The sequence below is a fragment of the Antechinus flavipes genome, chromosome 3 (genome assembly GCF_016432865.1).
Source record: "Antechinus flavipes isolate AdamAnt ecotype Samford, QLD, Australia chromosome 3, AdamAnt_v2, whole genome shotgun sequence".
NCBI classification, from domain to species: domain Eukaryota; kingdom Metazoa; phylum Chordata; class Mammalia; order Dasyuromorphia; family Dasyuridae; genus Antechinus; species Antechinus flavipes.
In genome coordinates this window covers 123,154,862-123,182,103 of record NC_067400.1, presented here as the reverse complement: position 1 = coordinate 123,182,103, position 27,242 = coordinate 123,154,862, and the positions used below count along the sequence as shown (strand labels likewise).

At 34.7% G+C, this 27,242-nt stretch overlaps 1 protein-coding gene across 1 annotated transcript; it reads left to right on the top strand.

The window, feature by feature from the left end:
• EDNRB (endothelin receptor type B) lies at positions 1–26,981 on the top strand. The gene is made up of 8 exons (XM_051983959.1): positions 1–229; positions 1,172–1,721; positions 18,408–18,520; positions 18,657–18,861; positions 21,152–21,301; positions 22,331–22,464; positions 22,951–23,059; positions 24,148–26,981. The coding sequence occupies exons 2-8, from the start codon at positions 1,266–1,268 to the stop codon at positions 24,280–24,282; spliced, it is 1,302 nt and encodes a 433-aa protein (XP_051839919.1). The 5' UTR covers positions 1–229; positions 1,172–1,265; the 3' UTR covers positions 24,283–26,981.
• Positions 26,982–27,242: the final 261 nt, after the last annotated feature.

Genomic DNA, 27,242 nt, shown 5'->3' with positions numbered 1-27,242 from the left:
CCGAGCAAGTTGTAGATGCTGCCTGTCTGGCATCATCTGAGTCATTTCGTCAGTCAGACCCGCCTGCAACTCCAGAGGGGCGTGCTTAGCCCCATGTGCAGCCTCTAGCTGAGCTGAAAGTTGAATGTGCTTTTCAGAGCTAGAATCATCACCAATCCAGAGGCATAGCCACCAGCTCCCGCCTGTTGGGAAGGAAAGCTCAATATTTTGTTCCTGGACGAATTGCAAGGTAAATAGCTTCCTTAGTTTTAAAAATACCGTCAAAGTAATATGTACTTATGATTTTGCCTTACAGCAACATGCTTAGTTTTTTGGAGTTAAAAAAAAAAATTTAAAAATAGCTTACAAATGTAGATGACAAATTAAAGTCTGTTAATTTTTTGGTTATTATTCTCATTTATTCGAGGCTACATAAAGGAGAAAGATGTCGGGGAATTAATAATAGAAAATATTTCTGGGGGGGCGTTGGGGGAGAGAGGGGAGAACTGAAACTGTTTCCTTTGGGTTCAGAAAACCTCAACCTTATATTCGGTGCGACTCTTAAACTTTTGCTCTAGCAAAGATCGTCAGCTTCACATCTCTCCCTTCCCTTAACCCGGGTGAGAAGACACGGGCAATCCTTTACTCCTAGCATAAAGACTGGCGAACAGTAGGCACTTAATAAATGCTTGCTTGCTTGGCTAGTTATGAGCCCCAAGAAATAAGGAGAACCTGTTACATGCCAATATATGACAGATCCTTCATGCCTTCCTGCTATTTAAACCTTTCCTAATTAGATGATAGCCTGGAATTCTGAAGACCTGAAAGTAACGGAGCCGTTTATTTCAGCACCCCTTCCCCTCCCCCGCCCCCGACATCTCACTGCGCGGGTCCCCACAACTGAGAGCGAGCTCTTTTGTAGGGACAGAAAATGCATCACTCCTCCACCATCACCCCTCTCACCTCCTCCCACTTCTCCCCTTCCCCCCGCCCCCTTCTTTCTCTCTTGAGTTAGAATTACGAAGAACTTGTTGTGCGCGGGAATTCCCGAGTTTCCCCAGTTCCACGGACTGGAGGAGTCTCAGCACCCAGCTCCTGGGTAGGGGGAAAGGGCTGGTGGGGCTGTTTGCAGGAGTGACTATTAGGCAATTGATCTAGTGTCTTCTTTCCCTCTCCACTATCTTTCTCCCAGTCCCGACCCCCCACTTTATCCTTCTAGACTCCCGTCGCCTGGTCGGAGAATAGTCCTCTGGGATTTCTACTCTAATTTCGGACAGAGCAGCACCATGACAGTTCATCGCAGCCCCTGCTGTATTCTCCTGCTACTGCTTTTTCTCGCCTGCTACACTTTGGAGGTCTGGGGAGAGGAGAACGAGGTCCTGTCCTCCCGGGACACCTTGCCAACACTGGAAGCCGAGGAGGTGACGACCCCCACGGTCAGAGCCGCCTGGCCCAAGGCGGCCAACGCTAGCCAGCCTCTTCCATCCTTACCGCAGGGGCCTTCCCGCGGCCTCACGCCCACCTTGTGCTCTGGCCGGACAGAGATCAAGGAGACTTTCAAATACATCAACACCGTGGTGTCCTGTCTGGTGTTCGTGCTTGGTATCATTGGAAACTCCACCTTGTTGAGAATCATCTACAAGAACAAGTGCATGAGGAATGGTCCCAACATCCTCATCGCTAGCCTAGCTTTGGGGGACCTTCTTCATATCATCACTGACATCCCCATTAATGTCTATAAGGTAAACGACATCTGAATGAAAGTGGTTCTAAACAATGGTATGAAAGCTGGGATTTGCTTGGGGGAAGGCGAGGGGTTCAGCCTCCTAGGGATTTTTTGGTCTTTAAAATGTGATCCCTCTGAGAGTTCTGAAACTTTAACACTATAGGGCACATTTCAGCCTGCAGAACAAAGCACAGGATTGGTGGAGAAGGGCAGTATAACATAGAAGGGTACTGATGGGTAAATACAAAGACAGCTTTTGGGAACTTCACCTAATTCAAGATCTTGCCTAGTGTCAAAACCCTAGGATTCATTGAGAATGATAAAAAGGAGTAGAATCACAGAAGTCAGTTGCTAGGAAAGGTAGGGTGATACTGTACTTGCTAATGAGCTGATACCAAAAGACCTTGGAAATTTCTAAGCCAGCCTCTATATTTAGAAGGTCTTAGAACCAAGGGTAAAAGGGTTGGGATTGAGAATGACATTCATATGAAAGTTTTCATTGAACTACTGAGAAGTGATCCAACTCATCAAGCTCATAGTCTCATTGATTTGGACAGATCAAGTGGGTTCTCAATATCTCTAAACATTGGGAGGTAGGGGTATGGAGACAGAAAGCTATATCTATAGAAGAATACTGAAATAAACCTCCTGAAATAAACCTCCCAATAGGGTAATATCTTCCTTTAGGAACTAGGCCTCCACTTAAGTTTATTTTAGCAAGCAATTATTGAGTACCTACTATATGCAGGACTGAGAGTTGGGGAATATTCTATGCAGATACAGTCTGAAAGAATTTTGGATCAGTCCTTAAGACAGCAAACAATGAATTGTACTGTTTCATATAGTTCTATGTTAGGGTGTTTTACTACATAAGGATAGATACTGTCCTAATGCAGTATATAATGGTTAAGGAACATTTTTAAAATGTTTTCTCCTGTATTTAGAGAAGCAAATTGGGGTAGATGGAGGACTGGCCTTGGAGTCAGAAAGACTTAGTGGCAAGTCTTATCTCTCATACTTACTAGCTTGTCATTATGGGCAAATCATATATAGTCAGTGCCCCAGGCAATTCTCTGAAACTATCCTGAGTGATGGAGAGTTTCTACACATCACACACACACACACACACACACACACACACACACACACACAGTCCTTTTAAATTAGATTGTTCATACTCCACATTATTTTAACATTAACACTTTAATTTAACATTAACACTTTTTATGCAAATGAAAATTTGGGCTATATTTTAGGACTCATAATCATAAAGGAAAAATCGCTTGGGGTTATGAAGTTCACAGAAAGTTGGCTTACTTAAGCACTAAATAAGAATTACTTTTTTACTTTCTAATTTAATTGTTTTCATTGTTATTAATTATTGATATTGATTGAGGTTATCTAGCTCAATGGATCCTTAATGTGAGATTAGTACATTGCTCAGTATCTAAAACGAGACACCTGATAAGTTAGTTCATTGAAGTTGAAAAGCCTTAAAATTCCCCAAGTCTGGATGGAAGCCAGAGTGGTTGACTCTCTAAAAGCTGGGCTGAATGAGGACCTCACACAGAGATTATTCAGGGTCTGGCTGGTAATCCATTGTGGGGACTAAGTATGTACTGTGTTTGGGCTCTGTCCTTAAGAGCTGGGCTTCAGGACACTTCCAAATACAAACAGTTTTTCTCCAGATCACTTATGTAACAGTAAGTTATCAAGTTACAAGAACTAACTATAACTTTTCTAGGCAAAATCCCTGTGAATATTCAGAGTCCTTTCCCTCCAGGTGTTCTGTTCACATTGAATAAAGATTGCTGCTACAAGAACACTTATAAATGAGCAAAAGATGATTTTAAACCACTCCAAATGTTCTGAAGTTTAAGGTGATTTGGCTTGTCAGTACATGATATTCTCTGCCTTCATCCCTATTCCTGTATAGGAGAGGAAAGAGTAGACAAAATACTGAATTTGGACATTCAATCAGAAAATATTTATAATGTGCCAGATATTGGAATAAGTGTTGGGTATAAAAAGACAAAAATGAACAACTCCTTTCCCTGAAGGAGCTTACATTCTTTGTAAACTATACTACTGTTCTCATCACGTAACTTGACCTAACTAAGCCTCAGTTTCCTGGTTTGTAAAACAAAAATGACACATGCTAATTCCCTCACTACCACTGAGGTTCCATGCCTTGGAGGTAATCCAAGAGGAGGAGATTCTGGGCTAGTAGAGGCTATACAAGTGGATTGAAAGGTCTGTTAGGATTTACTTATCTGAAAAGGCTTGGAATGTAGACCTGTTGACAGAAGGGGTGTTTGTTGGCTGAGGACCAGCCTAGCTAAAGTCTGTGAGGCTCCTCAGAAAAGATTGACCACTGAATAATTGATGTTTTCCAGTCACAGCAACACATGAAGAATATAGATTGTGGCCCACATCTGTGGTGAAGAAATCAACGTTGTCTAACCTACAGAACTTTCCAGTATAGAAAGTGCTTTATAAGGGAAAGCAATCAAAAAATGAAGTATGATTAATATATCTGGGAACTAAAGAAAGAAATCTTACATGTATGTAAGACATGAAATTCCATTATATATATTATTTCATTGCATCCTCACTATAACCTGAGGGGATCTGTAGGGTACAAATTATTATCCCCATATTATAGATGGGGAAATAATGTTATAGAGAGATTAAATGAATCATCCAGTGTCATACATGTAGTAAGTAAAGAGCTATCCAGGAACTCAAACCCAAAGTCTTTTGATTCCAAATTCAAAACCCTTCCTTTCTATTTCTCTATTTGATATAAATTACAAATCTCCTTTCCCAAAGCAATTTGTTGCAACTTTTCTTAATACTCTCACCTGAAGGATTGCTCTGCAAACATATCTATATATTGGCTTGTTCTCAACCAGGGTTACATCCAAGATTATAAGTGATATCATGGTTCTATTAACAGGCAGATACTTCCAGAACTTATGTTTTTTCTAGTAAGTCTTGCAACTGAAGGCATAAATAATGATAGTTTAGAATAGAGAAAGGTTGTCTGTTAACTAAAATGAGTTGGGGAATGGGGTAGGACCCATAGATCTTACTCAACCTTGCTTTTCTTTCACTGCATTAAAATGGGTATGAAGAAAGATAGACAACACAGTTCCTCTAAACTCATTTTGAGCTATGATAGAGGACAAAATAACTAACTTGCCTGACATACAATATAAGGTGGATAGGAATTAACTCCTTAATAAGCACAAAAATGACAAAGCTTCCTGATAAGGGTGAGAGGTCAAAGATGATAGTCAGGATTATTTGCAGGGATGGGTGTTCTTGTGTGTTGTCAGGGAAGTGAAGGGTCCAGATGTTCTAACAGAGTGGGAGGGTTACTGTTCTTCAATTCTTCACCTTTTAACCAGGTAATTCCTGCCTTTAATATGGTAGCTAGTCAAATATTTGTGAGTTGAGTAAAGTTAAGATCTAGTTAATTTAGTACTTCAAAGGTTAAATGTTAAAACTTTAACTTTTAAACTTCTAATCTTCAGCTTTTCAATTAGTTGAATGAAGTTTATCCCCTTTCCTAGATACCAAAATTTAGAAGTGGGGAAAGAAGCTTCCCTTTTGCTGTTTATCATTGGAACTTCATCTGTTATCAGGTTAACGTAGGAAGTTGCAAACCTAAGGAATCTTTGAGTGGGAGTGGCAAGTACAACTAAAATAGTTTAAAAGTTTTTATTAAGAATTTTGAGAACCCAAGGCTAAATTTGCTTCAAGTTAAGACTAATCAGGATACAATGGGCTACCTTTTGATGACTGGGGGTTATTATTTTTTATTAGTATCTTTGATTACTTAAGGGGTCAAGAGAATCCTCTGATGAGAAATTCCCTCTATAAATACAGTTTGGCAGCTAGTCTGGCAAATTCTGGAAGACTTGTGTGGGGTCAGGAAAAGTTTGGCGACTTTCCCATTGTGGCCACAAAGTTTGTATATATCAAAAGCAAAACTATTTGATTCTGAGGCAAGTTCTCTATCCTCTGTACCATACTGGAGGCAGTTAATTAAAGACTACAAATAATTTACTACAAATAAGGCCTGAATAAAGTTGTATTACAATTGCCTCAAGACATATTGGTAAGAGAATGGCCTTTATGTCCATTGGTATTTATTTCTTCAAATCCAAGAATAAATAACTTGTCCAAGGATATGCAAGACAGTATCAAGGTTCAAATGATAACTTTCTCATATGACACTATTAATTCTTAAATCATGGGTCTCCATATAGTCCACAGTTTTCAGAGGTGCAGCAAGTTTCAAACTCTTGACTCTAGGGAAATGTAAATCTTACTTCCAGAATCTAAGTGTGAAGGTACTAGGCAAGGGTCTGGATCACAGAACAAAAGATAGCATTCAGGAAGGCGTGTCCTTGTTTTACAGTCCTAACTGGTAAACATTGGCATGTTAAGATAAGAAATTGTTTGATTATGTCCACATTTAACTACATATGATTTTGATCATCACAAATGCCCTTCTTTAACATCAATTCTACTGCACAAAAAACTATCAAAATCAGTTTTTGTAAAAATAAAATAAAAAAGGAATGAACAAAGAAAAAAGAAGAAAGAAGGAAGGAAGGAAGGAAGGAAGGAAGGAAGGAAGGAAGGAAGGAAGGAAGGAAGGAAGGAAGGAAGGAAGGAAGGAAGGAAGGAAGGAAGGAAGGAAGGAAGGAAGGAAGGAAGAAGGAAGGAAGGAAGGAAAAAAGAGAGAAATAAAGAGAGAGGGAAGGAGGGAGGGAGAAAGAAAGAAAGACAAAGAAAGAAGAAGAGAGAAGAAGACTCAGAGAGAAAGAAAGAAAGCAAGAAAGCAAGAAAGGAAGGAAGGAAGGAAGGAAGGAAGAAAAGAAAGAAAGAAAGAAAGAAAGAAAGAAAGAAAGAAGGAAGGAAGGAAGGAAGAAGAAAAAGAAAGAAAGAAAGAAAGAAAAAGAAAGAAAGAAAGAAAGAAAGAAAGAAAGAAAGAAAGAAAGAAAAAAGAAAGAAAGAAAAAAGGAAAGGGAAAAGGGAAAAGGAGAGGAGGGGAAGAAAGGGAAGAGGAGAGGAGAGGAGATGATTGGGGAGGAAAGGAGATGAATGGAGAGGAGAGGAGAAGATAGTAAAAGAGAGCAGAGGACAAGAAAAGAGAACAGAGGAGAGGAGAAGAGGGGAGAGGAAAAAATGGGGAACAAAAATTATCTTCACTGTACAATGTTAAAATATCTCACTTTTTATTGCGGAAGATCACTTGTCAGTGTGAGGTAATGATACTTGCCTGAAAGTCTTGGAAGTTGGGAGAAAATAAATGGTGTGTGTGATTGTGTGTGTGTGTGTGTGTGTGTGTGTGTGTGTGTGTGTGTGTGTGATGGTCTATTGGTCCCTCTTATTCTATTCTTCCCTGTTGCTTTTATCTGTCCTCCTCATTCTCTCTTTTCTATGATCTGCTATCTTTATTGAGTTTTCTTCTTCTTAAGACTTTCCCTTTCACACAGATATGAATTGAAAACCATACCTTTCATTTTACAGATCATTCAACTATACCACAGATGTAATGTTATTAGTCCCCCAATCATTTTTCCATTCTCCCGCTCTCAACTTTCTCTATTTCTATCTTTGTTTTTCTTACAATTGTCTCCTATGGTTTTACCAAATAGTGTCTCTATTCATCTATTTCCTTTCCCCTTACTTACTCAGGAGAAGTTTATCTTTATACAACTAGTTCCTCTCAAAAGAAGGAAAGGAAGGAAAATGAGCTGGTTGCTGCCCTAGACAACTTAACATGGTAACAGAGAATTGTAAAGGATCTTTGAGGTCTTTTCTCTAAATGAGAGAGACCAAGCTAAGAAAGGACCTTAGAGGTTAATATAATCTAACTTTCATATTTTACAGATGATAAAAATGATGAGGCTCAGAAAGATAAAGCTATTTGCCTATTTATTTAGCAGCAGAGAATAGAGGTTTCTTGACTTAAGATACTATAGTGTTTTATCCCATTACAACAGGCTGTAATGTAGTGGACTTTTTTCTGTGGCTAGAGTGCACTTTAAATAATACCATTCTTTTGGAGAAAGTGATTTGGGAAAGAGAGGACTAGGGCTATTGCCAGTTGAGGCCTGCAGATAGTAAATATTTATTTAAATAAATGTTTAGCTAACAAAGATAAAGGCTAGAAAAAAACAAATTTATTCACTTACTATTTAGGTGCTTCACACTCAGGAAATTTGTTCAGTAACATATTTTTGAGGGTGAAAAAGAATAAAAGTGATCAAAATAAAGCAAACATAATTATTTAGGAAAAAATAAAATTAGCCAAATTTATCACGAGTACAGAAAAGATTTTACTAAAACATAGACTTTAAAGTTCCCAAGTCTCGTCAAACTGTTATGGGATTTCTTATCTGTCAAACAAAATTATTTTGTTTTTTTAAACTGTTCCTTCCCTACTTACTCTGAACTATCCAAGCAAGATTGAATAATATTTTCAAAGCTAACAGAGGGAGGATTGTGTAATTCAGTTTGCAATGTGTCTCTGATCCAGGGATCTGTGATCTTGCTTTTCCAAAAGACAAATAACTGACTATATATGGTTATGTATATATGCCCATTATGCTATAGTTGATTTTATTTAGAAAAACATGTCACAAGCTAATAAATGATTAAGCATTTTAAGTGGTGTTGACAGGATCAAACATGGGTTGAAATAAGATTCAAGAAATAATTTATAATGTGAAACATTTTCTTTAATAGTTTTGAAATACAAGAAGAGGCTAGTTGTGTTTATGAGAATGGTATATATAATGAATGGTAACCACTGAAGAACTCTCTAGTGCTATAATTTTGCTTTCTCTTAAAATGTGGATCTAAATTGCTATTTCTTTCTTTTCACCTGTGAACACCCCTAAAGATAGCAGAATAATAAAAATGTGGATAGTAAATTTGAGAAAGTATAGAATACTATCAATTTATCAACTGATATTTACTGGATTTTAAAGGTATAAGGAACCTAAGAGATGATTTCATCAAATTCTTAATGTTTTTCCTATCATAAAAATCTTTAACAGTCTGATGAGGCCTATGAATCACATCTCAGAATATTTTTAAATATGTACAATAAAATGCTTAGGATTACAAAAAATGTCAATTAAAGTAAAATCAAGATACAGATAGATTATATATTTGCATTATCTATATATATACTATATTTAAAAAATTTATTATACTACTTTATATATAAATTTCCATATAGCTATATCCACTTAAATCAACTTTTATTATAATATATATCTCAAGATATATAATACATTTTATAATATTCTCAATATAAAAGTCGATATTAAAAAGTTGCTACACATATTTATAAATCCAAAGCTAAGGACACCTTATCTACTTCAAACTCATTTGATCAATATGTGAGACACTAAACTCAAAAAAAAGAGGAGGGAATGACATAGGTCACATACAATGAGAATATCTGGTTCAAGATTAGTTTTCTAATTGAAGTTAGAGTGTTGTTTCTATAACCACCCTTTCTTCTTTCAGCTAACAAATTTCTGATATAGTATTTTTATGACCTCTGCCACTATGTAAATTTTTACATAAAAATTTACCTTAGTCATTTCAATTTGAAAATATCTTTTAAGAAAAAAATGAAATGTTCTCCAATACTATGCCATTTCGCCATGAATAGGTAGTCCTTGAGCACTGTCTTGCTCACCCAAACCTATCTTCCCAATAGCTTCCTGTAATGCTTTAGATCTTCACTGGTTCCTTGAGGGAGAAGGGGGGAATCGTCTCTTTCTTATTTTTATTCCACTCCCTTGGAATGTTTATTTCTACTCATATCACTTTGTCAGTTTAATAAAAAAAAGGCATCTAAGCTGATATGCTAATGTTGCTAGTATGTTAAAACAATCTTCTTTTCTTAGTTACATACATTAATATTTATAATATAGCAACCCATTTAATTCAATTAAACAATTATTTATTAATCACATGCTATGTCAAAGCACTGTGCTAACTGCTAGGAGAACAAAGATTAAAAGGAAACAATCCCTACCTTCAAGGAGCTTCCATGAGGGAAAGGGGGGCAGGAAAGGTGGTTATACCATTTGCACAAATACACTGTAACCTAATTTCCTCTTTCTTTTTTTGTGTTGAAATGACATTTTCATCTTTATCCGTTCTAGTGCAATATAGGTTTTCAAGTGCAATCAAAGAGTGGGCCAGAAAGCAAACACTGTATTTTACAGCTTGATAGAGTTTCTGGTTTTTTTCATCTCTTTTTATCATCATCATTAATATAAAGACTGCTTGACTTTAAAAAGTTTGAAAATTCCTTTACTAAGATTTAATTGTGCAAGTATTTTAGTGGACAAATCGAATCATGGTTCTTGTTAGGGGAATCAATTTGGGATAAGAAGCTCTGGTCATAATCTTATGCTGCAGACATTTTTGAAATTTTTAAAATATTGTGAAACTAAACATGGACCCAGGGATGAGCTCTATAATCTTTCCTTAGAAGAATAGATTAGTTATATGGTTAAGTTATGGTTATTGAATCATAGAAACTCACAGAAATTTAGAGAGGTTGTAGAGAAAGTACCCCATGCAATTAAACAAATAATCTTTGAGGTATTTTAAAAATATGTATGGTGACTTTTTTCTAACATGAGCATTAGAAGGTTATGTTATAATCTATATTTATGTGGCAAGAAAGATAGGCTGTTTCCCCTATTTTGGTAGAAACAACATTTCTATTATGATGGCTGTTGGGCAAAAGTATAGATATGGTTTGATTTTTATTTTTTAGATATAATTAAGGGGGAAACTCTAACACATAGAGTACCAGTTGTGTATTCAGTCATTTTTTCAATCATGTGTGACTCTCATGGCCCCATTCGGGGTTTTCTTGACAAAGATACTTAAATGGTTTGCTATTTCCTTCTCCAACTAGCTGTATAACCATGAGTACTTTCTCTACAACTGTTCTAGATTTCTGTGAGTTTCTATGGTTCAATAACCATAACTTAACCACATAACTAATCTATTCTTCTAAGGAAAGATTATAGAGCTCATCCCTGGGTCCATGTTTAGTTTCACAATATTTTAAAAATTTCAAAAATGTCTGCAGCATAAGATTATGACCAGAGCTTCTTATCCCAAATTGGTTCCCCTAACAAGAACCATGATTCGATTTGTCCACTAAAATACTTGCACAATTAAATCTTAGTAAAGGAATTTTCAAACTTTTTAAAGTCAAGCAGTCTTTATATTAATGATGATGATAAAAAGAGATGAAAAAAACCAGAAACTCTATCAAGCTGTAAAATACAGTGTTTGCTTTCTGGCCCACTCTTTGATTGCACTTGAATTTTCCTATGAGGTCCACCAAATATAGTGGGAACCTGGTTCTAGATCTCTGAATATGAGTTGAGGGGAAAAGCCACCCATCTATTATCAAATGAAATCACCATCCCACTTCCTTTTCCAGGCATTCATAGCTTTGATAAGGTTCAGAAAAAAATCTTACTGTATTTCACTTGAAGTTTATTCATCTCCAATAGCTGCAGTTGTAATTGAAAAAGAACAACATGGAATACAAATGTGCTAGAATGAATTGTACTAATTGGAAAAATGGCAAAAGTTCTGTAAAAATTTTTATCTCCTGCAGGAAATCAAGATAAAAATAGCAAAGGAATACCCTTTCCAAAAATTAGTGAATGGCAACATTTTCATTCTCCCTGACTTTGCCTATCAATATTTTTATACAATGTTCTTTTAAAAATAGAGTTCATACATCACAGAAATATTAAACACTACATGAATTACCTATAAATACAATTATCATCCATATGCTTATAAAAGCAAATTTTCACTTAATAAGTCACCTCTTAACAATATTCTGTTCATATTCTATATATCCATCTTCACCCTGGACAGACTCCCTCAAGCAATTAAAATTCCCTGCAGAATTCCATTAGATAATGATGAAGTAGTAGGTTCTGTACTATAACAGCAGTTTCTCTGACAGGTTTTAAGTTAAGGGGGAGTGTAGAATAATGGGAGAAAACTGATAATTAATAGCTATGAGTTTCACCTCTTCCAGTCTTTCTGGAAGGTCTAACTCTCTACAAAACTCTATCTCAGGACCCCAGCCCTAAGTTCAGAGTCACTAAGTATGTCTGTCATTTTCAAGGGTGAGTCTGTGTTTCATAAAACACACAAAGCTAGATATATTTTATCTTCAAATAATTATAAAAACTGACAGATGGAATAAGAAAAGAAAAAGCTTGGTAATAAGTGGATACAGTAGCATTTGAGATGTCTGCCTATGGAATCACTTGTTGAAATTTGATGGAATATTTAGAAAACCACAAATGGCCCTATTTCACTGTATACACTGAATAAGAAAAACAGGAAAAGAAAGTTATACGTATAGTCCATGAAAACAGTGACATTCATTAGTGAAAGCTTGTTAACTTTGGCATTTCCTGACTTTACAAGGCTTGACTCCTTTCTGCATTAACAATCTATTAATGATATTTCACCCCTACTTAATTTTACCATGAATATGTTATTAAAAAGAAAAGGGGGAGAAAAGAAAGTAGAAAAAGAAAAAGAAAAGAAATCTGAGTTTGCGAGTTATTGTTGAGCTTGTGGAAGAATCTGTTGAAGAAGAATAGAAAATTATACAATATTTATGTTAAGTATCATTAAAAATTAATAGCTTTAATAATATCATGCAGAACTTTAAAAATATATGTGAGCATTCTTCCTTTCTGGAGCAAAGAAACAACATTTCCAATTTCAAAGTTAGAAGGACTTAGCAGTCAGAGATTAATAGAGAATGCCTAATTTATTGCTATTTATCTATTCTTGTTTGGGGATCTTAGCACATAAAAAAAAGTGTTAAGAACTACATTAACTTTAAGGAAAAACTTAATATCAATATGAGCGTGGACCATATCAAGTTTAGTCAACACTTTGCTGCCCAACTCCTGGATCATATAAGTACAATAACCAATGGCTATTGGTTGGAAACAGATGTGTCTATATGGATGGTATCCGTGAAGCATTCTAGCTCAAATACCTATTTAAATTTAGCTGTGGGGATAATCCAGATTTGCTTCATGTGACTAAACATAGAAATGCACTAGTACTTTACACCATTTAGAAAACTTTCAGATAATCAAGGTTTTGTTTTGAAATGGAAAGAATTCTGGATAAGGAATCAGAGGATCTGAGAATAAAACCTGGATTTTCTACTTAATATCTATGTGACAAGACATTTAGCATCTCTGTGCCTCAGATTATTCTTCTATAAAATGAGACAACTAGACCAGATGACCACAAAGATTTCTTCCAACTTCTGTGATTGTATGAATCTTTTCTGGGAAGTGTAAAACATTTAATCAGGAGATGTGACTTCAAAATTCATCTCTAATTCTTACTAACTTATTAACATGGACAATTTCTGGCACATTTTCCCTGAATCTCAGTTTTTTTTTCTTTAAAATGGGGATAGTATCCCTACTTTAAATTATCTTTTTCACTAGATTTTTCTAAAAATTTGTTTAATAAATCTTAAAAGGGTTATATAAATGTGAGATATTATTTTGTTATTTGTGGTGCTTTAAATCACTCTTTACCCCCACTCATATAAACTTAAGATAGCTGAATGTTTCAGAAGGTTCTAAAGAGCCTCTGTTAGCAGAATTTTGACTCCAGTTCTTGATGGATATTCCCATTGAATAGTGAGAGAAAAAATGAGCAGTGAGAATCGTTTTCATTTCCACCTGAGAAATAAGGAAACAGAATAGTTTCTTCTCAAGGTTGAGGGGGAAAAAGGAATGGAATATTTCCAAGATCTTTTGAAAATAAAAGTTGGGGTGAGAGGGCTGTTGCTTACCTCTCTTAAAAGACTGGTCCTATTAAAAGAGGTCACCAAGTCCTAGGAACTATCATATTCTGGTCAATGGAAGGTGCAAGAAATTGGTTCTGATCATCAACATAACCTAGGAGGTGAATGCCATTTCCTGTTAGATTTTAGGGAACTATTATAGGTTATATGTGTGACATCTTGCCAGATCACTCAGTTTTTTACTTTGCAACAATGTTTGCCTCAATTTAGGAATCACCTGCATCTTAACCATATTCTTAGCATTGATATAACCCAAAGCTTCTGCTGCTCCAGACTTTTAGACCAAGAGATATGAGCAATGGTAGAGAGTAATGGTCATGACATATGCTGTCAGATTTGGCAAGGGATTTCAGGGAGTTCAAACATTTGCCTATTACTAATAGGGAAAAAATAGGGACTAAATGAGTGATTTAGGAAATTCCCAAATAAAAGGACTGCCTGTACAAACAAAAGTCAAAATCTTTTTCCCAAACTCATTTCTTAGAAGTTGACTGGAACCTTGAAAAATTATGACTTTTCAGGGTCAAAAGTGGCACTTGAATGCAGGACTTCCTACTTTGGGGCAAACTGTATCAATTATGCCACACTAATTCTTGGGGCAACTAATGGTGTGATAAATAGAGCATCAACCCTGAAGTCAAGAGGATCTGAATTCAAAATCCAGCTTCAGACACTCAATCTAAGGCAAGTCACTTAACTCCAATTTCCTCATCCATAAATAAACAATAACAACAAAAACAAAGTCTTCCTAAATGGAAGAGAGCAGCTAAGTGGTGTAGTGGATAGACTGCTGACACTGGAGTTAAGGAGATGGGAATTCAAATCTTGCTTCAGGGACACTAGATGTGTGACCCTGGACAAGTCACCTAACTCTACTTTTCTCAGTTTCTTCATTTGTAAAATGATCTGGAAAAGGAAATGGCAAGCCACTCCAGTATCTTTGCCAAGAGAATTCCAAATGGGGAAACAAAGAGTCAAATTTGACTGAAAACAAATAACAAAACACTGTAGTAATATTTACTAAATTCTGATCTTATATCACTATTTTGTGTATATAAGTTTGAAGATAAAGTGAATGGGTACAACAAGAAGAGGCTCTGGAATGCAGGATCATATTGAAGTTTAGCAGAATAAAAGTTTACCAGCTAGAAAGATTTTAGACTTTTTCCCATAGGATAAGAAGAGTATACTAAGAGAATTGTGATGTTGTTACCTATTGTTAATAAGTTGTAGTGAGAGTGTTAAAATTTTTAGTTTGCTTTTTTTTTCATGATGATAGTTTCAGGTCAGAGGCTGTGATACAGACCTCCAGCTGGCATAAAGAGCAATGAGCCAAAGAAAATAATATCCCTAAAAGAATAGCAACTCAGCTCAATACAGCCTTGAAATAAGATCTCAATTCTGCTAATTAAGCCTTTTTTCATGAGACTGGATTGTTTCCACCCAATATCTCCCTTATATTTGAATTCTCTAGTGACAGTATTCATTAACAAATCACTACAACATCCATATTTATTGGAGATTATTTGGAGAGGAAGTAAAATTTTTGGATTTGGACATCCAGATATTTTGATGTCATGTAGATAAAATGTTCAAATTGTTGTGTCTGAATGTATATTTTATGTGTGTGTGTGTGTGTGTGTGTACATACATATACATACTCAAATATATATGCATATATATATATATATATATATAATATATATATATATATACACACAAGTATATGTGTGTATGTGTATGTGTGTAGATTTCATCTGGAGAATTCAGCATCCTCTAGATACAAACTTGTTTGTTTCTAAAGCTTTGTCTAATCCTACTGTTTCTGTTAGAGAACTTTGTAGAAAGCAGTATCTCTTTTTTTAATGCTTCTTCAAAGAAGACCCTATATTTATCAGGTTCAGTCTAATTTAATTGAACAAATGTGTCAAGCATATATTTAGGGCAAAGTTGAGTAGAGAGAGTTAATTTTAAGTTTAGAGGAACCCAGGTTCAAATCCTACCTCCATCTTAATTATGTAACCCAAGGTAAGTCACCAAAGCTCTAAGTGGCCCTAGATGATTCTCTCAGGTTCTGAATTGCAGAACCGTTGCTTATCTGATTTAATTAGTACAGGGAATTTCTTTACCTTGAGTTTCTTTGTTCATGTTGTTCAGTTGGGCCCAATTCTCTGTGATTTCATCTGGGGTTTTCTTGGCAAAAACACTGAAGTCTTTTGCCATTTCCTTCTCCAGTTCATTTCACAGATGTGGAAATTGAAGCAAATAAGGTTAAGTGACTTGCACAGAGTCACGCAACTAGTAAATAAAGCAATATTTGAAGGGCTAGTACTTTATCCACTGTATCATCTAGTGGACTTACACCTATGAAATCACAAGATGTTGATTTAACAATCCCTTTACTAGTGATTTGAACTTTATTTTCTCTAAGTAAAACAAGGGATGTTGGATTGATTGTCTCTAAACAAGCAGGTAAAGAGCAACTTGTGTTTGCCTCACATCAAATCTTAATAGCAAGAAACCATTTCCAAGCTAGAAGTAAAACTAGAAGTGGATTGAGCTCTAGACTCGGTCAGGGATTCCCCAATTCAATTTCAACTTAAAATACTTATTAGTTTTATGATCCTCTGTTTGCCTCAGTTTTCTCAACTGTAAAATGAGAATAATATCACCTACCTCCCAGATTGCTGCAAGGATCAAATGAAATCATATTTGTAATGCATCTTAGTAGGGTACCTGGTACCTAAGAAGTGTGTAATAAACATTTCTTTCTTTTTTTTCTCTTTCTTTCCCAGAAGTAAAATAGGTTCAGTTTTTACTCACTTAAGTAGGATCAAAAAATCCTCATTTGCTAGCATCAGACTAAGTATTGAATATAATGTCATTCACCCAATCTTGAAAAATTCAGGGAAGTTGGTTCATTAATTAGTGGAAATTTATTTTACTTTACTATGCATATTTCTTACAAAGTTTTCCTTTTTCTACCTTTTCCCATATGTCAGGGAGGTAGCAAAGAGAGGTAGATTTTTATAAATTGAAAAAAATTAAATTAAAACAACACCACAAGATAATGCTGCATTGGAGAAAACAAAATAAGACCTAACCACAACATTTCCAAAGAAAATTTTCTTTTTTTTCTTTGATGAGGGTAAAAGAAGAGTAATTTTTATTTTTTTTTTAAACCAGAGCCTGGAAATAGTTCCCTTTGTATTGAAAACTCCATGAATATTTTAATCCAGATGTTCACCTAAAGTGATTCATTGCCAGTGACTGATACTTACCCAAATGTCCCAAAGAAAATTCTGTTGTTTGTCCTAAATATGATAAATCCATGTATTTTTAAATTTTCTTTCTACTTATAATTGAGAAATAGAAGGGAGAGGGAGAAAGAGACAGAAAAAGAAAAAGAGGGAGAGAGAAAAAGAGAAAAGGGAAAGACAGGGAGAGGATTGGAGAGACAAAGTCAGGGAGAAACAGAGGAGGGAGGAGGAGAAAGAGGAAGAGGAGGAAGAGGAAGAGGAGGAAGAGAAGGAGAAGGAAGAAGAGAAGGAGAAGGAGGAGGAGGAGGAGGAGGAGGAGAAGGAAAAGGAGAAGGAGAAAAAGAAGAAGAAGAAGAAGAAGAAGAAGAAGAAGAAGAAGAAGAAGAAGAAGAAGAAGAAGAAGAAGAAGAAGAAGAAGAAGAAGAAGAAGAAGAAGAAGAAGAATATGATATTTGGATAAAACATTGTTGCGGCTTTAGGAATTTCTCATTAAGGAGAAAACCTGCTATTTGCCAATAAAGATTAGTAACTGCTTTACAGGTTACAATCTAGAGTCATTAAGAAATAAAATTGCTTGCCTACGACCAAAAGTGTAAGAAATCAGACCTGAACTCAGACTTTGCTCTTTCCTTTTATTCTAATGTCTTCCCTCTCTCTCACACACCTTTCCCACATTCTATCTTTCTCCTCTTCCTCCCTCCTTCCCCTCACTCTCTTCTTCCCTTCCCCTCTCTCTCTCATTCTCTCTCTAAATAAATAGATAGATAAAGATGGACATATATAGATATATCTAGAGAGAGAAATAAATATACATATGTATGTGTGTATGCTTACTTTTATTGTTCAAGCATTCAGTTGTGTTTGACTTTTCCTGACACCATGGACCATACTGTCCATACTGGAGAGGTTTTTCATTTCCTTCTCCAATGGATTAAGTTAAACAGTGACTAAGTAAACTTGTCTAGCAACAGCTATTAAGTATCCAAAGCAGGATTTGAACTCAGCTTTCCCTTATTCCAGGCCCAGAATTCTATCCATTGACCAATTAATTGCCTCTATATATGTACACACACACACACACACACACACACACACACACACACATTTATATAAATTTTGACAGATTTATCTTAATTGTTATATTTTAACCTTCATTATTCATGAGAACAGTGACAATTTTGACCACTTTTAAGAAGGGATACTTCTTGTTTAAATCTTGAAAATGAACTAAAGATATATTCCTAACTAAATCCCCAAAGCAAGAACCAAGCTGAATTTTCATTTTTCCTCTCTAACATTCCCCTTTTCCATATATTGAGCTGCAGTGATTTTCAAAGGCTATTCCATGAGAAAAATAAGTAAGTATATGAGTTTCTGATGTCCACTTGTACATTAACTACATTGGGGGAAAAAAAGGCTTTGCTACATATTGAAGCAAACTCAGTTCAAAAGGTACCTTATGAAATTATACATAACCTAGCTTTATATTTTCTCAATGCAGCTGCTCGCAGAGGATTGGCCCTTTGGAGTTGAAATGTGCAAACTGGTCCCTTTCATTCAGAAGGCCTCTGTGGGCATCACAGTACTTAGTTTATGTGCTCTAAGTATTGACAGGTAAGATACTGTATCTAAGCAAACAATGCTGTAAATGCTCAATTACTAGCTGAAATGGAGATAGAAGTTTAAAAGACTGTATTGATAAATATGATCAATCTCTTAGCTTTAATGTGTTCTATGTGTTGATCCTAAGGTATCGAGCTGTTGCTTCCTGGAGCCGAATTAAAGGAATTGGAGTGCCCAAATGGACTGCAGTGGAAATTGTTTTAATTTGGGTTGTTTCAGTTGTTCTGGCTGTCCCTGAAGCTATTGCTTTTGATATGATTACTATGGAATATAAAGGAAAGTACCTTCGAATCTGCTTGCTTCTTCCTCATCAGAAAACTTCCTTTACACAGGTAAATATGATGTATGTTTTACAAAATTATGCTTGTTCCATCAGTGTTTATCTGTTTTGTTTCCCAATGCAACCATCACCATTCGTGTCCCATTTGCAAAACAAGATTACTACAGTACTTCATAATAAATTATGGCTTGCATCATAATTGCAACAAAATGTATCATATAGTGGGCCAGCACATTTATAGTTAAAAGAACTTAGAGCTGGAAGGGATAGTAGAGAGTAGTTCAAACCTGTGTTATAGATAAGGAAACCGTGCCCCAAAATGGTTGACCTAAATTACAGAGATAGTAAATAGGAGAGTTGCATTTGGGAACCAGGTCATCAGACTGCAAATCTATTTTTCAAGAGAATTCCAAGGACTAACACAGAACATAGGTCATATATCTCTGATCACTTCTAAAACTAGTGAAATTGAAATTTATTAGGTTATTAGGTATTCAGACAAATGATTGACATAAGGAAATGTTGTGTAGCCAAAATTAAAGCAGAATCAGAGAAAGCAAATAAAGAGAACATTTGGGTTCTGAATCCAACTTTAATAATGAAAGTTTCTGATTGGTAATATGTCCACCTGCTCTCTCTCTTTTTTTTTTTTATTATTTCATCCCCAAAGCTAAAACTAAAAACTAAAATTAAATAAAATAATTTTTTCTTTATTAAAAGAATATTTTGGTAAAGAGATGTGACTCTGACTTCCAGAAGCCAAATATCAAATCTTCAATCCTCTGACTCTCAGGGTCATATATGGGAAACCACCATGATATAAAGACTTGTAATATTATTTCCCTTTTGTTGTTTCTTTGTAGAAAATAAATTATTTGTCTTTTGCACAGGATAAAAGTATGGATAATCGGAGACAGAAATGGTATTTTATTTCCTTTTCTCATTGAAAAAAGTACTCATGGAGAATTTGGAACTATGCCCAAACAGTTATCAAACTGTGCATACCCTTTGACCCAGCAATGTTTCTACCGGGTTTATATCCCAAAGAGATCTTAAAAGAGGGAAAGGGACCCATATGTGTAAAAATGTTTGTGGCAGCCCTCTTTGAAGTGGCCAGAAACTGGAAACTGAGTGGATGCCCATCAATTGGGGAATGATTGAATAAGTTATGGTATATAAATGCTAAGGAATATTATTGTCCTATAAGACACGATAACCAGGATGATTTCAGAGAGACCTGGGGAGACTTGCATGAAATGCAAGTGAAATGAGCAGAACCAGATCATTGTGCACAGGAATAGCAATATTAGATGATGATCAATTCTGATGTGCATGGCTCTCTTCAACAATGAGATGATTCAGACTGTTCTAATGATCTTGTGATCAAAAGAGCCATCTACACTCAGAGAGAGGACTATGGGATCTGAGTGTGGTTCACAACATAGCATTCTCCCTCTTTTTGTTTGTTGTTTGCTTGTATTTTATTTTCTTCATCATTTTCTTTTTTTGGTTTGATTTGATTTTTCTTATACAAGATAATGGTATAAACATATATGCATATATTGGATTTAATATATATTTCTATCATCTTTAACATATATTGGACTACTTGCTATCTAGGGGAGAAGGATGGGAGAAGGGGGAGAAAACTGAAATACAAGGTTTTGCAAGGGCTAATGTTGCAGAATTATCTATGCATATGTTTTGAAAAATAAAAACCTTTAATTAAAAAAAAAAGTACTCGTGGCTTATTGGGTTTTTTCTTTGTTTTTTTAAATCCTCACTCTGAAAATGCTTGTAAAGGAAAAAAAAAATCTCTTTTGAAGACAGTTCAAGAAAGGGACAAGAGGAAGAAGTCATAAAATAGAATGACGTTTTTTGTAAGGGGATTGATCTTATAGATTGTAGAGTTGATTGAAGTTAAAAAGTACTTCCTTTACCACAATCTGTGAACCAAGCATTGTAAATATCATTGACCCCATTTTACAGATGAGGAAACTGAGGCTGAGAGGCTAATTGATTTCCTTAGTCACTCAGTGAATGTGGAATGCAAATTCAAATCTCTGCTGATACCAAGTCTCCAAAGTTGCCACAGCATAATCCTAGGCAAATCCCTTCATTTATCTGAGTCTTTTCTCAATTGTAAAAGGAAATGGTTGGACTAATTTATGCCAAAGTCCCTTCAAGCTCTGTGTCTCAAGATCTTATTTAATATTATAACATAGTCTCAGAATTCACTGACTGAATTTATTGATTTTATAACTTCAATTTTTTGTATAACAGAATTTCTTTAAAAAAGGACTTGATTTTGCTACTAATAGTGTTCCTTTTTTTCTCTCTAGTTTTACAAGTCAGTTAAGGATTGGTGGCTGTTTAGCTTTTATTTCTGCTTGCCTTTGGCCATCACTGCGATTTTCTATACTTTGATGACCTGTGAAATGTTGAGGAAGAAAAGTGGTATGCAAATCGCTTTAAATGACCACTTGAAGCAGGTAAGACATCCAAAACTGACTGTTGCATGCAAAATTCTTATTCTTATTTTGATGTGAATTGCTCAAATTTGTGTGACTCAAGTTGTATAGTCTTTGTGTCTAGCACTTTTGCTTTTATCTTTATAATCTATGATCCTATGCAGTTTAAACTTAAAATTTTGAACTAGTATAAGGGCAGCTAAATGGCACAGTGGATAAACTACTGGATTTGGAATCAAAAAGACCTGACTTCAAATCTATATTTAAACACCACTTCTGTGACCCTAGGCAAATCTCTTAATCCTGTTTGCCTCAGTTTCCTCATCTGTAAAAAGATCTGGAGATGGAAATGTCAAACTACAGTATATCTACCAAGAAAGTTCTAAATGGGATGAGCCACAGAGTCACACAACTGAAAAAAAATCTAGCACAAGGGTTCTTAATCTTTTTTGTATCATATCTGAATAATATTTTGAAATTCTTAAAATATATAATATTACAAAGGAAACAAAATATTAGTAATAATAGCAATATATTTTTTTCTTTTTCCCATCCAAATTCATGGAACACATTAAATGTATCCAAAACCAAGTAAAGAACTGATTTTGAAGGGTGTTTTATATTCTAAAACAGGTATTATACACCTTTTTTTTTTTTCATCATGGACCCTTTTACTCAATAATATTTTTAAATAATTAAACCAAATGCTAAATCTCAATAAAAGGTCAGTGAAAATAAAAGTGTATCTTGTCCCATACAAGTTCCTGGAATCCCTGAATCTATCTACAGAATCCTTAAGATTCCTGAGCCCCATGCATAGAATCCCTATCCTCAAAGGACTTGGGTAGAACCAATATTGAGTTTCCAAACTGATGTTCTATTCCTTTAACTCTAATTTTGAATAGCTATTTAATTTAAAGCTCATTATCCTAAATGTTTTTCAGTGTTTGTTCTTTTTGAATATATCTATCTCAACTATTTTATTTTAGGAAAGCATTTCTGGTGATGATGCTAAATTCCACCTAAAGATTGGTTCTCCTTTCCTTTCAGAGACGTGAAGTGGCCAAAACCGTTTTTTGTCTGGTGCTGGTGTTTGCTCTTTGCTGGCTTCCTCTTCACCTCAGCAGGATTCTGAAGCTCACTATCTATGATATACATGATCCCAATAGATGTGAACTTCTAAGGTAAGAATGCTATTATATAGAAAGAACCTAGACGATTAAGTGCTATTTGGGAGTATGGCTTGCTGAGTAATGATTTTGGTAGAAAGGAAAGGTGCCTTTCTGCATTCTTGACTGAACAATCATAAAAACAACCTAGTATTCAGCTTCTGTTCCATTTGAGAGAAGATGAGTAAGAATGGAGGGAATGCCCAGAATAAAAGGATATAGCAGATCAATAATATTTTTTTAAATGGCAAGATTAAATCTACCAGACTTGATTTTCCTTCATCTTCCACAAATCCTTTTTTAGCTTAGAGAAATCATAGCACTTTCAAAAGAAAGGATTGTAAGAAATAAGAGCTAAGAGGAAGAATGAAGGCCAATAGAAAATTAAACCTATTTCTGAGTAAAACCTTTTTTTTTTCCTTAAAAATATTTACCATCAATACGTTGACTATTTGGGTTAGCAATGCTTGTCATTGACATGCTTTGGGGATATTTTTGCAGCTTTCTCTTGGTCCTGGATTACATTGGCATCAACATGGCTTCACTGAATTCCTGTATTAATCCAATAGCTCTGTATTTGGTGAGCAAAAGATTCAAAAACTGCTTTAAGGTAAGGAGATTATTCTTTCTGACTTAAAAAATAGGGGCTATAAATTCATTATTTTTTTTCCAACAGAGAACTCTGAACTTTATAGGAGTAGGACTGATTTTTGTTATAAAAACACAGTTAGGGCTTTTATTTACAAAAGTCATGTTCTGATCATGTTCTCTTCTATTCTCTCCAAACCAGCTAATCTCTTCTATATTTAGAAGTGCCCTTAAAATCAACAAGGATTTCACATGTGGATATGTAACTCTGACAGAGTTGGCAAAAATGGAATTAGGACCCAATGAACCAGAACCAGGAATTAGTTACATTGTGTCCTTTTTCTACTGAAGCTTGGTTCTTTCTATATAATCACAGCTCTTTAAGAACCTAACAGAAATATTAGTTTTTTCTGATGGACCATCTTTACAACAACCCACAAGTGATAAAGACTAATATTTCCAGGGTTCAGTCACATGGTATAGTGAAATAGATGAACTTTAGCTAATTAGATTAGGGAAGTATTTCAACTCAATTAAATTTCACTGCTCTTGAATAGACTCATAATAATAATAATAATCTCAGCAAGTCATTCAAAAGAAATTTGATAGAAATAAATAAATTTCTTGTCTTATCTGTGGTTAAATCAAGTGTTTCTAAGCTAAAACAACATAAATGATAAGAAAAGTACCTTCTTTGCTTTTATATGATGACTGCTCATGCATTTTACATATACATCATCCTACCTATTAAGTATTCTACTTTTATTAAGTCAAATTCAATTTATGAATCATATCTTCTTTCAATAACCATAAAAAGATGGTATTACAAGGGCTATCAAGAATCAATACCCTTTGATTACAGTTGAGGAAACTGATTCTCAGGGAAATTTTGAAGGTTCCCACTTCTCTTCCAACTGTTCCTTTCTGGTCCTTCCACAGTGATTGTTATGATTCCTTTTTAAGGTCTACCACAAACTCCTGGCCATGAAAAAAAAAATTAAGTGGTCTTTGGATTTTCTGTTCAAGATAGAAAGTCACACAGTATACACAGATCTTCTGACATTTGACTACCATAAGCGTATGATAATAATTTATTTTTGTTTTGGACAGTCATGCTTATGTTGCTGGTGCCAATCTTTTGAGGAAAAACAGTCCCTGGAGGAAAAGCAGTCTTGCTTGAAGTTCAAAGCAAATGATCATGGATATGACAACTTCCGCTCCAGTAATAAATACAGTTCATCATGAAAGAAGAATGGTGGAGTCATTGAACTGCAGTTCCTTCAATTTGGACAGAATTGTAATGATTAAGGCAATGGGGCATTTGGAGCAACAGTTTTGTGTTTGCACAAAAAATAGTGAGAAAGTGATTTTCTTAACACTAATAATTCTTCATGGTATTCTTAGTTGTTTACAGTACATGAAGGAAAGTAGAGAGAAAAGTAAAAGAACCTCATTGTCACAGCACTTAAAATCTTTGAAGTTAGCACTTCAGTGTAGTTCTAAATAACTTCCTGTAGATGAATATACCTTTTTTATTCAGCATGAATTCACACAGAGTTTTCAGTGAAGAGGTTATTTTCTAATTGATGTGAATCCAACACAGGATACAAAAGAACAAACTTAACCAAATAGGGCAGATGTATGAAGTAATTCAATAAGGACATTTTAAAAATCCTAAAAAGAAAAAAAGTCAGTTTTTTTGTTTTTGTTTTTTTTTTAAATACAAATGTTACATTACTGGCTAGACAGATCATTACTAGATACAGAAGGTGAAAATGTGTGAAAATAAGTTTAGCTGGTTTCTTTTGTTCAAGATTAAAAATATACTTGAATAATCTTAATGTAGACTCAGAAAATGCTATCTAAATGATAGGCCCAAAATGCATTCAAATTCCTTAAATAGAGCCGATGGAATCAAATGTAGCAAAAAAGAAATAGGGAAGATTTGAACTATTATTTGAACTGAATTCTTTGAGAACTCTTACATACTTAGTATTCTGTTTAAAGAAAAAAAAAACTATCTAAGACTCTTGCCAGAATGATGATGATTGTTTTTTAGAAGATTCTTACACTTTCATAGCTGTGGTTTAAGGCTACATTTCATTAGTTTAGATTTCTATAAATATTTAGATCATGTATAACTACATGTTGACTACTTAATTAAGGGCAGGTCCCAATGAGTTTCCTTAAATAAGAGAGATGCTACTAGCAAACATAAGGTTAATTGCCTGGAGAAGTATACCTATGGCATATGAGACAGCTCCAAGTTCCACATAGTCCCATAGTCCTAATTAAGTAGTTCTTAGGTATTAAATATATGAATAAAATACTAAAGTTATTCTAAAATGGATTTGAAACTCTAATCAGTCAATTATTAACCTTCTTCCCATAGAGCAATTTAGGAGCCTTCAAACATTTTCCCAATTTTCCTCAAAATTTAGCCATCAAAATATGTATAGTGATATTATGCTTTACTCTCATTACAAACAAACAATACTTCTAAAAACTGTAAAGGCTCATACTTTTCTTATTCTCATCAAATTTTTCATCTCCTCTGCAAAGTGCCTTAGTTATGAATAGCATTAAATTGCTATATCAACATGAGCAAGAGAAAAGAAGAGAAGGAAAGATAGAGAAAAGAAATTAGGTGGAATGAGGAAAAATAAAAGGTACAGATTCCTACTCAGTCTGATTTTTTCATTATATTGTGGATACAAATACAGAAGATCCTAATTCAATTCCAGCATAGCCAAAACTGAAATGTTCTCAGAGCTCCTGCAGGAATGAATTGGACCCAAGAGCTTTGCCTTTTACTCCTAAAATATCACAGATTTTTTTTTTTTTTTTGTAACCAGGACCACATGTAGGAAATAAGCTACTAATGTAACTTCCTGCCAGCTTCTAAACTGATGATAAACTAAACTAAAAACTATGTGGCCAAGAAGAAATGACAATAACACCATGTGGGTAATTCACATGTCATGTGCATACTATTTATATATCACACAATGGGTCCTGTCTCTTAGCATTCACTGCCACTGCCTTGAACTCCTATCATCATAAAAATACATTCAGTGCCTTAAAAGGGGGAAATAATAAATTCTAAATTACCCATTGCTCAGTGTTATTTTCAAAGATCCATTACATATTTTTGTTTATATTTAAATTGCAGCAATAGTGTTTTACTCCTATGTAATCCATTTTCATTTCTCTGCACTAATTCCTCGCTAAGTGAAGCATCCTTGGGCACTGCTACATTCTCATGCCCTGTGATTCATACTTAAACTCCATTGCACAAGAATTGTGCCAGACCTGGAAATTGCACACACAAAAAGCATATGCACTGTTTTAAGACTATAATCATATCCAATAATTTCTGAAAATGCTAGTTTGATATTTTCAAAGTAATAATAAAGGCTGGGGAAAAAAAGCATTGATGACTTCTTGGTTTTGCTAAAACTAAGTTCAGAAAGGTGCTACTTGATCCATGTAATAATGACCAAATTATGCTTAAGCTAAAAAACTTTATTCCCCACCATCAAGAACATTGTAATATAGTAGTGGCCCCAAAGAGTAGCATTTATATAGTAGCTTACAAATTTTAAATATTTCTAATCTTTGTCATGTCCTGCTAATATGTCAGTATTACTTAATTTGTGGCTCATACCCCGCTGAGTATCACCAGATTGCATGTCTGAAGGCACGCAACCCATGGCTTAGTAAGGGTACCCTGAAGCTAACTGAAAGTAAACAAATGTTTTCTTTATAAAGTTGTATAGAACCATGTAAAATAACAATATATATACATATATTATATATAACACAATATATATTTTGCTTTTTATGGTCACTTAAAGTGGCCACTATTGTAGTTGCTAAGTGCTTATTTGCTAGGTAAACAAAGTGAAACTATCAATAAAATTATTTTTAATTGTTTAAAGGAACATGTTGTATTTTTTCCCACTGTAAACACTTTTCATTCATTACATACTTATTTTTTAAAATGTGGTTCTAAGGAAACAGAGTTGCTATCAGAGGATCTTTGCACATAGTAGACACTTAGTAATATTTCCTGAAATGAGCTGAATTGTTAATATTAACTTCCTCCGAATCATTTTACTAAAGATGAAAATTATTTAGGATATACTGTCAAGCCTGCTGACGTCCCATCTTGTACATTATGGATTTTATCCTTATTATAATAT